Here is a 14,724-nt window from a genome sequence, read left to right on the forward strand (position 1 = left end):
TATACTCACAACCACCGCTATCCAATTATGCGTTTTCTATCTGGACGACCAGTTGAAAACCTATGTCTTATTATATTTAAAATAGTATTGTAAATCTTTATTGTGGTTTCATTAGAATAGACTAGCCCTTATTAACAAACGTTGCATAACGCCAGCATAGTAATGGATTCATTTCAACTGACAGCACTTTTCTAATGCAAAAAAACACTGCAGATAACGCCGTTATGCCCTATGCATTAATATATTTTTATTTTTTTATTTTGAATACTTTATTGCACAAACTTAGAAACAATTCAGGAAACACACAAGAAAACAAAAAAATAAGTAAAATTAAAAACAATTTAAAAAAAATAATAGTAAAAAAGTTAAATACAGTGTGCAAAAGCGGCCTTATTGCAAAAGCAATCGCTTACAGACAACCCTTGGTGAAAGTAAAAATAGAAAACATGAACGAGGGACAGTGCAAACAATGAAACATACACAGGCAAGAAAAAAAAATATATATATATATATATTTATACTACATAACATACTCATATAAGAATATAGTGAGGCCATCAAGTATTTAAAAAAAACTGAGGTATTTAAATAGGTCCACAGCATATCTAGATAAATCCCCACATAGCATAACCACGGCTACGCGACGCAATCTCACTTATTATCCAGTCGCTAATTCTTAAAAATATTTCTGAGTGATTAGCGGTCGTTAGCGCGTACGCGAAACCATTAGTGCGGAGCTGATGACTTGCGCAATTCCCTCTTGGACGTACTGTTTATGCGTAACACTTCGTGATTCAATGATTGATAAATCCAGTCGTATGAAATTATCTTTTCATTAGCCTACTTCATAAAATAGAGGTAGAAACCCATGAAGTTTCGAGGAACAAAGCTACCAATACTCTTTTTTTTATTCCCGACGCAAAAATGAAAGGGTGTTAAATAAGTTTGACATGTGTTAGTGTAAGTGTGTGTCTGTGTGTTTATGGCATCGTAGCTGCCCAACGAACGAACTAATAGAATATATTAAATTATGATAAATTTCAAATCTAAAATGGCCGCCAACACAAAATGGTAAATTACTTTTGACAACGCCTTTAATGTACGCGATATATAAAGCCAGGGGTTTTTTAATTTTTTAATGTTATAATAGTGTAAGATTAAGTTATTTTATCTAACTTTCTTTATACTAAAATTTCGATTGTCAAAATTCTTGCGGAATCGTTTTTCAAATTGTCCAAGCCAATATTGTGTAGATCACTCTATTAGGGATACATTTTCTGAAAATAAAATAAAAATCGAAACCGTAGTTTCCAAGTTAAAATTCTGGGTTTAAAGGTTGTAACACATACCTACCTGCGTATTCAAATAAATCGATTGATAAAACCTTGCTCGCGAATTCCCGGCTGTTGGCCCTTAATCATCAAGCAAGGTTTCACGATCCATTTATTTGAACACAAAAACAAGATTTTTCTTACTCACCAAGTATACCTATATAGTTGAAAGATTTTTTTTTAGATCCCGAAGATAATTTTGAAAACATTTATTACATCGAAGTTTTCTATTTACCTCCAAAATATATTATTATTTGCGTGGAAGCAGTCAGCGAAGCGCCGCTTTAATCACACAAGATAGAAAATTATTGTCAACCTGTAAAATGTCTTATGTTTGTAAAGACCAACTACTGAGTTTTATACCAGCTTGTTGTCGATATAATCTGCCTTACAAACTGGCGCGGCGCAGTGGGAGTCATCTAACAAACAAATTTGACGTTTCAAAGTTCTGATTAAATTAGGTCTACTTGAACTAAATGGTTGGACCTTCGACAAATCATCCCGTGTAACCTCCACTCGTCTTTAACAAATGTATTACATCTTATAGACCAGGGTCGCTAATTTTTAAAACAAAAAAAATAATATACCAATAACTTGGTTTTTTTTGAATTTTTCACATAAATTTTGAGGTTGTGTGAAAAAGACTGTAAATATAAAAGTTTTAGATCTTTTTATTACCTACAACTTTGCCATTTGACTTTTTCGATAGGACTTTTAGTTTTGCCGGAAATCGAGAAAAACCGTTTTTTACTCTTAAAAACTCACCCCCATCCCCTTTCCGACCTCAGATCGCCCGTAAATTATTTTTCCTTTCATTTTTATAATATTCCCCTTCTTATCTAATGGGTTGCATCCTACTATAATTTTTTTCCACTTTTAATTATTTTTAAAGGCTTCTACCCTGGTCTATTAACAAATGTCGCCATACAGAAATACCATACAATTAGTAGAGTTTCAGTATATTTGTTGTCAAACTATAATCGGTTTAGCAACTAAACAACTTAAGCTTAACCTGTCAAACCATTTCTTAACCGCAACACGCGCTAAAACCAATTGTATGAATTAAAATTACTTAATGCTTTCCATACCGAAGTAAATTGATATTATATTGCCAAATATAGTCGTTCTCACGTGTAAATACGGTTTAGTTAAGGAATTAAGAAATTGTTCGTAGTAGTAAGGTCAGCAAATATAGGTATCTACGTTTTGAAATATTGTGACTACCCAATTGGCGTAGAGAAGGCGCGGAAAATTGATAATTTTGATTGAGTGGGTTGTTAAATGAAAATAATTACTTGATAGGGTAGGTACTATGTAATACGATATACATGAATACCAGTTACAAAATTAAGCTAAACTTAAAATCTTATCTATTCAACCGTGATGCATTGTTTACCTAAAATGCTGGTAGCATTGTCCCTTTAAAATATAACAAGTTACTTTATATATATTTTCTATCCATAATTTCTCTAATCTCTCTCATAAAATAAGGATAGATTATGAAGATCAAAATAAGATAACATTTTAGATAGATAAATAACATATAGTATGTACCTACTATAAAAAAAACTGTTTTTAATAAAACTTATTTGCAAGTACTTCTAAAGTAGGCAATCATAATGCAATACGTAACTTATCAAATAATAATAAACATTGACTTACTTGATACTTGCTGCCTATTATTACCGATATGTAACGCTATTCAGTTAGTCTGACTCATTACATTGACTCAGAGACTAACCGCAAGTCGTATTTTGAAGAAGTTGAAAAAATAATTAGGTAGCTAAGCTAGCTATCACCCCTCGAGCAAATAGTAATCTTTTTTAAATATAAACTAGGTTGGAATTAGTGAATTAAGTATAACAATGACCACCAATTTTCATTCAGTTGTTCACATAGACTTCTTTGCCCAGTTTCCAAGTCAAAGGCAAACGAGGGGTTCCGAAATCAAAGCTGTGTTTGAACTTTACTTACAATACACCCTTGCACTCGGAACATAATAGAATCTGCAACGGTTTTAAACATCTGCCTGCAACGTGCTTTTGAATGAATTTGAAAAAGCTTTATTATGTAACATTCAATACCATGCTATTAAATAAATGACGTAGACACAGTTTACATTTAGATAAAGTCCCACAGTACAAAAAACCTTCGATAATTTGATAGTAAGGAACGTAAGCGACACGCATTATGCGTCGTGAACTTAAAGCCCGGCATAATGGACCAAAAATTACGTCATTTGAGCCGATGATTACACTCGTCACCTCCGATTTTCCCACGAGTCATTTACCTAACTCTTTGTTTTTTTTGTTCTAGGATGTCAAATTTTCAACGAACAAGAAGCAAGGTTTGGTGGGGTGACGCACCGCCGAATGTAGGCAGTCCAGTGGCTCAACCAGAGTGGAACCAAAACGATCGAAGAGACGAGCAAAATTGGGAGCCTCAGCTACCTCATTGGATTGCAAATCAGCCAGAACAAAGGAATGTTAGTGCTGAAAATTTAGCGCGAGTTAATAACATGCCAAATCAGTGGCCCAACCGTCATGGCAGTCCCGGCAGTCATAAGAGTCAGGATTCAGGATTTTCTGACTCTGACAGCTCTCCTCCAGTATCTCAATATTATTCCACACTAGATAATAGTGATAAAGATAATAGCGATAAAAATAAATCGACGAATAGTAGTGACTCTAATAACAATGAGAATATTACTGTTAAACAAGCAAAAGATTTTCAAAACTCACTGCATTGTAAAGATTTAAATAACTCAAACACATCTAATAATGTTAATTCTGCAATTCCAACGCCAATGCCCCGATTGAGAAGCAGTAGCGTTATACAAACTCCTTATGACCTACAGAAATATTGCGAAATTCATCATGATGAAGAGCATATGGAGTTGCTGAAAGATAAAGAAAATGAAAATGCGAATAATGTAGAATCAAAATATCCCTCTCCGAAAAACAATAACAATGAGTCACTGGATAAGGACAAGGTGACGAAAACAATAAACAAATCAGTAAATTCGAACTCGGGCAGTAAAGTTAATTATTCATCAAACCTTTTAAATATTAATAGCAATAAAGAAAATACACCGAATACGAGTGCAATACAAATAGATGCCAAAGATATATCTGTAAAAAATTTAAATGTTTTAAGTCCATCTAAGAAATATCCAATAAAAAAATTTGTGTCAAGTACAGACAGTACCCAAACTAGTAAAGTAGCTAGAGTAAAAGATTTGGAAACTAGTAAGAATAAATCAGACGATAGCTTAGAATACATCAAGTTATCGCACAATAATGAAATTGCGGTTGTTAATCAGCCTAGAGTTCGAACACCAATATCTAATGTTTCGTATGTACCAACTGAAAGAATAACATCAGGAAAACCAGAATACAGACGTAGTATGTCTAATGAAGAACATATCCCTATTTCAACCACTCCTAAATTTCAGAGAAACAGGCTTAATCAATCTCTCAATTTTGAGGGACAGAGGTTAGATCAACAAATATTAGACATTCAAGAAGGATATCATTCCTTGGGTTATATTGATGAAGATGAATTACCCAAACCAGAAAAACTATATTCAAAAGACCAAGTACATAAACCTATTAAAGCGTTACTGGGTAAAAATATAATGGATAGTCTACATTTAAAACCGACTAAAAAAGCTGGACCCAAATCTAAACATCGATTAGTTGCTAGAGGAGAAAAAATCAAGGATCAATTTAAGTTCTTTACCACGAAAAAGGAAAAGCCTGTTGTTGTATCAGACAAAGCTGGAGGGGTTTTAAACGGAAGTCGAGTACCGTCACTTGGTCTACCAAGGACATGCGATCAAAACTCATGGGTAATTGTTGGATATCCAAAGCAACAGGAAATGTTAATACCTAATTATAACGAAAGACTAGTAGGGACAGAAAATGATAAAAGTTTTAAACAACAAGATAAAGGTGCTTCTAACGAAAATATCGAAAAATGCAATCGACTTACCCCACCGTTACAATTTCAAGATAAACAAAGCATCCCATACGAAACAGATTCCAAAACGGACAAAAACTTAACACACGATTCCAAGAGAGAAAAATTAAAAGTGGATGATATGAACTTTACAGATGTTCAATTAGATTTAGGTTGTACTTCGACACCAAAAATGCTAGCGCCTCATGAGTATATGAATGGTGCTCAAAATAGTAGTAAGAATTCTCGTAGAGTCAATCTCTTAGAAAACTTTAATAGCGGGTAAGTAGTTTTTACTTTCATCAACACCAGTAGCGCACAGTCTAAATGAAAAAAAATAAGTATGTATTGTTTCATGTTCCGGAAGATCACTTTAAAAGTAATAAACATTTGTTAAATTAGCATAAATTATATCCAAGCCGCTGATAAAAGTACCGCTATACATCTTAAAATTGCCGCTTTAACAATAACTTCTTGTTTCCCAGGTTAATCTTAAACAATCGCAATGAAATATTGTTCAGAGAAAGGAGCATCGACCAGACAACTTTAGAGCGTATCTGCGACAGGAAACCCGAATCTGTGCAATATTGGCTTTCGGATTTGGTCGGATCATGTGAAAATGAATGTATGACGACGCTGCAGAGCAAACCGTTGGGGGCTGAAATGAAAGCCTTGGTGTCAGCTAGTTCAGCAACGATAACAGGGAACATAAAGAAGGTGCAGACCCACGGGCAAATCATAGTGCACCAGTATAGTGACGTCATTAGGTAAGAATCTCAATACGTTGCGTTACTATTACGGGTGTTATTTTCCTGATCAATGTGAAACAACTAACAAATGTCCATGAGTAATTTATAGTAACTAGAATTTATCCGTGATGACGTAAATGACTATAATTATGGTTGGGAAACTTATCCTTAATAAAGATTTTGAGCTGTAGGAAATTTTTAATAAATCTTACGTTAAATAACGGTATGTTTTCAGCAATGACATTTTAACTATCTATATTCAATGTTGCCTCAAAATTTCGAAACTTAAATGAAATCATAAGGAATACTTATCCATAGCTCTATAACCCGCATTGGTCTAGCATTGAACTTGAGCTTATTTTTTCCACTCTTATGAGAGGGTAATAAGGTAAGGATGAAGGCCTCCTCTCTGGTGAGAGAGTAATATAGGCTGAGGATGTTAATGTGGTATTTGGCCCAGTAAAGAAAACCAATTGAGTTAATTTAAGTTATTTGCTGAATGATTGTACGAATCTGAAGAGTTCTTTAGAATGAGTGTTCCTATTCGGCCTTTACATGTCCTTTGTGCCACAGATGGCACATGAACCTTATGGCATCGGTACCTTATCAGTAATATCTGACAATAATTGGTACCTAAAAGTCTCAACAGTTTATCCCAATCCCGCCATGTGGAATCAGTTTGGTAATTCCAAGCTATGTCCCCATCACCTCAAGTCCAATGCTTGACAATAGGATGACGATAATCATCATGTGTTTGTTTCAGACAAATGGATTCTAACCAAATAAGTGAAGAGCAGATATGTCTTCTAGTAGCCAATATCAACGAATTTGTCCTAGCACACAGTATAACGCTTAACACTAAGCCGCCGGGAGAAACGCCCGAGAGATGGGATAAAATTAAAGTTTCTTTACAAATGTATCTCCAAAAGCTCATAGATATTGGAGAGGATGTAAAAATCGAGTTAAACGAGAGCAAACCAGAGTGGAATCTTGTACAGAAACATTTAGACACTCTCATTGAAATATTCTTAGAGACGACTAAAGCTGTTTTGGTGCAGCAAATGAAGGTAAGGACTATGCCTAATTTTGCAATTGACTTAATTGTTTTTTAAACATAGAAAATGTCAAGTCGATCTAGCTAGTTTAAGCACCTGCATGGTTTATGAAGTCCAATACATATTTCTGTAGGAATACATATTATTCTTTAGAATTATAATGAATTTACGCAATATCCAACCTGCGTAGGTTTAATGCGAGGACAGATATAAATATAGCTATTTTGTTTTTCGTTTAATAGAAATAAAAAACTACGACATTTTCTAATTACTATTGAAAGTTTTGAAAGATTTCATTTTATACATAAAATGCTACAGTGACGCAATATGATTTAGAAGAAGAATAAGTAGTAAAAAAGTAAAATTGAAAATAAAGTAATGTAATATATTTGTGCGAGGCCAATTCATAATATCGTAGAAAGTAAGGAAACATGAATATTCTATTAACTAAAAGATAATAATTTATCTCTAATCAATTAATTTAAATTTAATGCAATCGCAGAATAATTCGCTAATTTCTCGTAAAATCATGTTTAAGTATATTTCTAATAGCTATTAGTTAAATCGTTTCGATTGAATACTAATGCGCCGTCCACAAGATTCCATCGTTAGAATAAATTGTGCTTGCGATAGAATCTCGAAATTTACATAAACAAGTCGATATTAAATATCGAGTTCTTAGAATGCAATATTCAATAGTAAATCGCGTCCTTCCTGAGCCTAACCCATGGACTGTGATGCTGATTACATATTTTATGTTTCATAAATTCTTAAACTTAGAATACAACGTGTATATAATGTTATTAGGGGTAAATATTTTACATTGAGTTAGGACTTTTAGAATATCAGATTTCAAAAACATAAAACATTACCTATTTAAAGTTAGTTAAACACAACACATAAAATGTTAGTTCACTTAGTTCTTTATTTATTTCTCCAATGTCAAAGGAGGCCACTTTCCAGTATTATTAAGAGGATGTTTTTATAATCAATTATTGTGGGATGATAATCAAATAAAATTTTACGAAGAAGTAATATCGAGTTTTTGGTCATATATTTTTTGTGTCGATGGTGTTTAGACCTAGCGTTTATGTAACCGTCTTCTGTGCAATAGACATAAACCAGATGACTCACAAATTGATAAACCTTCTATATAATCTTCCAACGAAATGAACAAAACCACACTACATTAGAAACTTCGTTAGCACTTTCAAAATAATGGGGTTTCTTAATGTATGTAAAATCGCCGCCCTTAATTCCTTGGTATATTATTAAGGTAATGACTGAGATAATAAACTCATCACTCGCTGTAAGAGCTGTGATATTTAACGCATCAATTCTTCCATTGCAGACGCTGGTGTCAATAATCGAAGAACCACCATCGGATTTGATACTAAAAAGCACCCTTACTTCGATCGGTCACCTAGCAATGCTGACTGGAGACACCGAGACTTCCTTACACGAGAAATGCGCTAAAATCATGAAGAGTATAACTGAACTGCCGTTCGTGGACTGTGGAGTACCAAGAGCGTTGTTGACAGCTATAATAGAGACTAAGAAAAGCTCTATAAAGGCTCTTTCGTTGAGAGCTCTTGCTACTGTATGCGTTACTGGAGATGCGGTGAAACAGTTTGAAGAGGTATGTTTCATCATCATATCAACCGATTGATATCCACTGCTGGATATGGGTATTTTGTAGAGAGTTACAAAGTCCACGGTTTAGGTACACTGTTTCCCAGCGGCTCCTAGTCACTCGTTTTATGTTGTCTATGTACCTCCTAGTGGATAAACGGACGCTGCATTACGGGGTTGCTATTCCAGTACTTTGGAACTTCCAACGTCCATGCATTTTGACGGCCGATTGGCGCAGTTTGCAGCGACACTGCTTTCTGAGTCCAAGGCCGTGGGGTCGATTCCAACAACTGGAAAATGTTTGTGTGATGAGCATGAATGTTTTTCAGTGTCTGGGTGTTTATATGTATATTATAAGTATTTATGTATTATATTCATAAAAATATTCAACAGCTATCTCAGTACCCATAAAACAAGCTACGCTTACTTTGGGGCTAGATGGCGATGTGTGTGTATTGTCGTAGTATATTTATTTATTTATTTATTTTCCGAGCCCGCACATTGCCACTTTAGCTTCACGACGAATCTAGTTCTACCAAGTGAAAACTTTTTTTTTTACAAAAATCTCCGAACTAGTCCGAGTATAGTAATAGTCTATCCATACATAAATAATATATGGATAGACTATTTTTTCTAACATATCTAAATATTTAAACAATATTTTCTTTGTAAAGTATGTTTAAAAAATAGAAGAAAAGCAAATATGCTAAAATAAATAAAAAACAAATAAAATAAAAAGCAATATGCTTTATGAATGTATGTATTTCAAAAAGTAATTGAAAGATGGTTAACATAATAAGATATGTCACATAATATGGATTGTTCATAGTTACATTTAGTTTTCAATTCTACCGGCATGTTTTTTTTTGTCACAGCTATTAAAGGATGGCATATTTTTCAGGGAGGTGGTATAGAAATCCTATCAGACATTCTCTCCGACGGGTCGAACCCAGAACCGCAGATGAGGGAAGCTATCACCGTCCTCACTCAGATCACAGCGCCGTGGTTGCGCGGCCATTACGACCTCACACAGTTGCATCTGTTCCTGAACAACATCGTGGAACATATCACTGGTAAGTTCTCTCTCTTGAAACTCTTCTCCTACAGGACATCGTTATCGATCATTGCATAGGGAACTGTGCTAAACAAAGTCAATATTTGCAGTAAAAGACACTTTTTTGCAGTAAAAGTCAATGTTTGTAGTGAAAGATCTGTTAATTAGTCATCAAATGGCTGTTGGATATTCATAAAAATAGTCTGAGCTTCGTTTCAAATCACATTCCAAAAAAACATCCTACTGGGTCCATCGGTTTGAGCGCAAGGATGACTGACACAGATACACATACAAAATATATACTTTTAAGATTACAAAACACGTCTTTTTGCAAGTTAAAAAGAGCTGGTAACAAACTTTTTAAAACCCATTACTTTTATTTCCTTATTGTCTCGTTCGTGTGAAATTTTGATTTTAATTGATCGTTAAATTATTAGAAATCTCTAAACCATGAGTTGCGAAAATATGCAATAAAAGAAAATACTACATGCGACATCTATCGGTGGGTAGACACATTCGATTTCCTTTCGCAGTTTTAGTTTGTCCCTTACCGAACCACTGCCACCTTTCGTTCGGTAGCAGTTTGTACTTTTATTTTCTATTTAATAGTATTTTCTTTTCATAAGAGTAGTTACTAAATAATGAATATAAATATATAAATAGTAAAAATACTTATTTTTAGTATACCTAAAAATAAATATATAAGTATTTTCAAAGATCTCAAAACACAAGTAGTAAAAGGTTCCTATATAATAAAGTACAACGCAGTATATAATTATTTACTGCCGTGCGATATGAAAACTAAGTTGTTAAGAAATAACCGTACTATTATGTTCACAGTACATAAATTATTAGAATTAAAATACTCAATTAAGTACAAGCACACTGATCCTCTAATTGTTACATTACAAACACTGTTTCGTTTTACTGTGCTTGCTAAGCTCAGAAACCATTGTTCGTTTGATTTTCACTAATATGTAGCCAGACTTTACAAGAAGTTCAATGCGTATAAATGGTTAAAAAATCTTTCGCCAGTAACCTAACATGAGTTAAATGTAATAATGGCCAATCCGAAATCTAATCTATTATTATTTTATGGCTCAAAATTCTGTGCTTTATGGTGGTAACCAGGCGGCTCATAGCGAGCAAGAATCATAAGTTTTTTTTTTCATCAGGTCTTTTATCAAGAACGGAATGCTGCCAGCTTCTACTTCTCTGCACGGCTTGCCTCGTGAACCTGGTACGAGAGTTGGAGCTGGAAAGGAAAGAAGATACGAAGAGCTCCGATATTGTACCCGTGATTACTCAGCATCGCACCGTAGAGAGACTTCTGGACGCTGTAAAGCGACGTGGACCAAATATTTCCGTGTTTTTACAGGTGAGCCTCTTAGTTGCTCCAGTGAAAAGCAATTTGTAACACAGACGCAGAAAGTGACAAAGCACAGAGTTTGAATGAAGAACACGTTAAAGTTGTCTAAAACTAAAATTAACTAGCTTTTAAAATTGGTACTTAGTGCATAACACAGTTATAAAATGATTGGTTTTACGCACTCGTTGTGCAAACTTCTATTTCGTCACACTTGCTCGCAATGTGAACCTTATTGCATTGAAATAAGGCTGTGAAGACGGTCAGTTATTTTCTGATCACGTATTTAAAAGGTTGTCTGTTTTTTCCTCGCAGATGTAATGAAAAACGTCGAATGAAAAGTGTATGCATTGATCATTATAACATACTTGTTTCGTAATGTACTATTCTTACATTAAAGTTTTCTTTGATATTGGACGCTAGACTTACTAATGCAATGATATTGTCAACAGGAACAGACAGCTTCCCTGCTAGCATCACTGTCGAGAGTGCCACGGTGCGTGCTACTCCTTTCGCGAGTATCATCCGCCAGCGTAGCTCTCGTATGCTTCGTTCGCCCCGTGTCGCCTGTCGCCCCGCGTAGAGCTGAACAGCGCGCGCAGCACCGTCTGCATTGTCACGCTGCCGAGGCGATCTCTAGGTAAGTTTTAAATAGAGAAATTGGTAGAAAAAACTAATTCTAGGGTCAAGGGTCTCATATGCTATGTTCGCCCCGCGCCAAGACTAAAACAGCGCAGAATGCTTTTGATTTTTCATTATTCTGAGTTTGAAATGCACATAATTTTCAAAGTTGGCGCAATGGATTTATAGCCCTGGCAACATTGCCGCGCAAATTTTAATACGTTGGTATAATTGCAGTGCCAGATTAATTATGCTGGCATTTTTTTGCGATGGCAACACCCGCACCCGGTTTTTATGATTGAGCACATGGCGCCAGATACAAAGGTCAAACTACAATAAACTCTATGAATATAAAAAATATTCAAAAAAAAACTTATTACTGCTATGGCAACGCACCCGACGCATTCCTATTGTTTAAATTTACAGATGAATGCAAAGTGTAGTGTTTTAGTGAGCACCCATGATATCCTAAATATAATTAACATTTTTCTTCCAGACTGACCATAGTACCGGACGTGGCACATCAAATAGTCCAGTTAGAGGGAGTTCCGCACCTTACCCACCTGGTAAGGACGCAGCGAACCCGGCCCTCTCCAGACGGCAACCCTGACCAGATCCTCATACACTGCCTCAAAGCTCTCCGTACCATATACAAGCACCATCCAGAAGCATTTTCGGACCATAAGGACGTAGATGAAATGATAAGGCCTCACTTGATGGAGTCCTTGATGCTCTTCTCCGCGAAACAAGAGAGCTACGTTTGAACTGTGGTACGATTAAAACCTCGTAAATGACAGAAAGTCGTTGATTTTCTTAGACTCTCGATAATTTTCTTTGACTGTCGTTAAATTTGTGACAATTTCGTTAATATTGCCTGAAAGTTGTTAGTTTTGTCAGTCGTCTTGTGTTTTAGAATAAAGTGAGATTCTTCTATAAAGTTTCAGTTTCAGACTCCCTTTCGAACTGAGCACCTGTACCCGTTATCGTAAGATTTGTACTCTTTCAATCTTAACTGACTATTCGAGAGTTGTGAGACTGCCACGTCAGAGCAAAATGTACCTTGTTTTAACCAGTGCTATTGGTAAATAAAAATCAGTAAGTCGTAAGGGATATGCTACGCTAAAATAAGCTTAAGGTTTTTTTTATTTTGACGTTATAGCGTGAATATCTCATAGTTAGGTACTAAAGAGGGCAGTATTGCCGTTCTCGAATGAGGTAACGGTCAAAATTTTACTAAATAATATTCGAATATTTAGTTTTATATTTCGAATAAAATTTATAATACCTTATCAGAATTTAATCGCTAGCGTAAATCCTTATTGACTTCGATCGGGGACCAGAAAAAAGAGTCCTGCTATTAAGATTTTTGTTTTTTTTTCTTCAAAGGCAATATTCTGCGTCAATAAATTATGCGTTATTAAAAACAAATTAAAAAATGACGTATTTTAATAAATATTTAGGTTTTAAAGTTTCTTTCGTATGAAAGTCGTTATTTATATATTCTCTATTTATACTATTTTATTGTTGACCTAAGTTTGAGCTAAAATGATTCCAAAGATAGTTTAGTTGCTCAGGGGCTACTTTTGCTATAATGTTAAATGGAAATAATAGATAACTAGATTTGACTGAAAACGTCTGCATATCGTAAAAATTTCTAATGTGTAAGATATTCTTTTCACCATTAAAATTATTAACTACTGCGGCGAAACAACAAACGCATAATTTGACAGCGCCTGTTTGGATGTATACTCATCGGAAATTTTGCATGGAAATGACACGTGTCGTAGCTGGCAACTTTTAGTTTATCGATATACCGACTTTGAACTCCAGCCAGACCTAAGGCCAGGGCCGTATTACCACCTAGACATCGGGAAAAGTTCTTTTTTTTTTCAATTTCTATCAGTGAGTAAAATTTAAAAAAATATACATGTCACGCTCGGTGACAATATTGTTGCCTTGTTGACGATTTTTTTCTCCATCTGATTTTTTTTTGTATATGAAATGGTAAAATAAACAGGTGTGCATGTATTCTCCGTCTGGCGTCTATTGCAAAAGTATAAATTTTTTCAATGTGTTTTTGGTGAAGCTCAAAGACAATAAAAAATTTGAAAATAGTAGTTTTTTATCCGGTTGGATGTATAAATTACTAGTAGCCGACAAAATTATTTTAGGAAGTAAAGTTACGGGTTACACGTTTCGGGGCCCTAGGTATGACCACGTTTTATACATCTCAACTTTGTAGTCTGCGTAACGCTAACGGTTGACAAATAACGAATTAATTTAGATTACAATTCATTGATGGTCAATAAATTTACCTACAACTTGCATGCTAACATAACGGTATATAGCCCAGTTTTATTTCATAAGTTACTTAAGTTGACAAGTGAATAATTTTCATGCTTTGTAAGTATTTGCTATGCATTCCACTAGTTTATACATTAAGGCTTGGACTACACGACTTTCGTTATGAGCTGGTATTTCGGTTCGATTTAGTTTTGTATCGGCTGTTGGACTGAAAGTGGCTAAAACTAAACTCGTGCGGTCTGACCCTACAAGTTTAAAAATTAAACAAGCACGCCCATTAACGTTTTTGTGTGCGTTGGTCTCGTTTACCGACCTACCAATCTACATATTATTATTATAATACATAGAATTAAGAACATACAGAACCCTCATTCAGCGATTTGCATTGTGTCCAAAAACGACCGTCAGACTTCAACCTCTCGGAACGTTCATTTACTCATTTACCCAATTTTCCACCTGTTCGAGAAACACTACTAAAGTAGAGTGTTGTTTGATGCATGTGCTTCAATATTAGTCGTGTACACGGTTTCTGTGTGTTCTTAGGCATAAGACCCTTTATATAAATTCACAAATATATAAATTAAAATAAAAAATAACGAAACTTTTAAACTGTGAAGGTGAAAAGAACTCTTCCCAGGCGTTATGACATATT

The 14,724-nt window shown here is 34.7% G+C and overlaps 1 protein-coding gene across 1 annotated transcript in view; it reads left to right on the forward strand.

The window, feature by feature from the left end:
- Window positions 1-13,639, forward strand: part of LOC120624870 — a 45,231-nt gene extending 31,592 nt beyond the window's left edge. Inside the window, exons 2-9 of the mRNA XM_039891618.1 lie at window positions 3,648-5,573; window positions 5,777-6,058; window positions 6,804-7,107; window positions 8,447-8,734; window positions 9,629-9,800; window positions 10,957-11,159; window positions 11,600-11,787; window positions 12,265-13,639. Of these exons, the coding sequence (XP_039747552.1) occupies window positions 3,649-5,573; window positions 5,777-6,058; window positions 6,804-7,107; window positions 8,447-8,734; window positions 9,629-9,800; window positions 10,957-11,159; window positions 11,600-11,787; window positions 12,265-12,532 (3,630 nt within the window). The 5' untranslated portion in view covers window position 3,648 and the 3' untranslated portion in view covers window positions 12,533-13,639. The remainder of the gene's footprint in view (window positions 1-3,647; window positions 5,574-5,776; window positions 6,059-6,803; window positions 7,108-8,446; window positions 8,735-9,628; window positions 9,801-10,956; window positions 11,160-11,599; window positions 11,788-12,264) is intronic.
- Window positions 13,640-14,724: the final 1,085 nt, after the last annotated feature.

Source organism: Pararge aegeria, chromosome 7 (genome assembly GCF_905163445.1).
Source record: "Pararge aegeria chromosome 7, ilParAegt1.1, whole genome shotgun sequence".
Lineage (NCBI taxonomy): Eukaryota > Metazoa > Arthropoda > Insecta > Lepidoptera > Nymphalidae > Pararge > Pararge aegeria.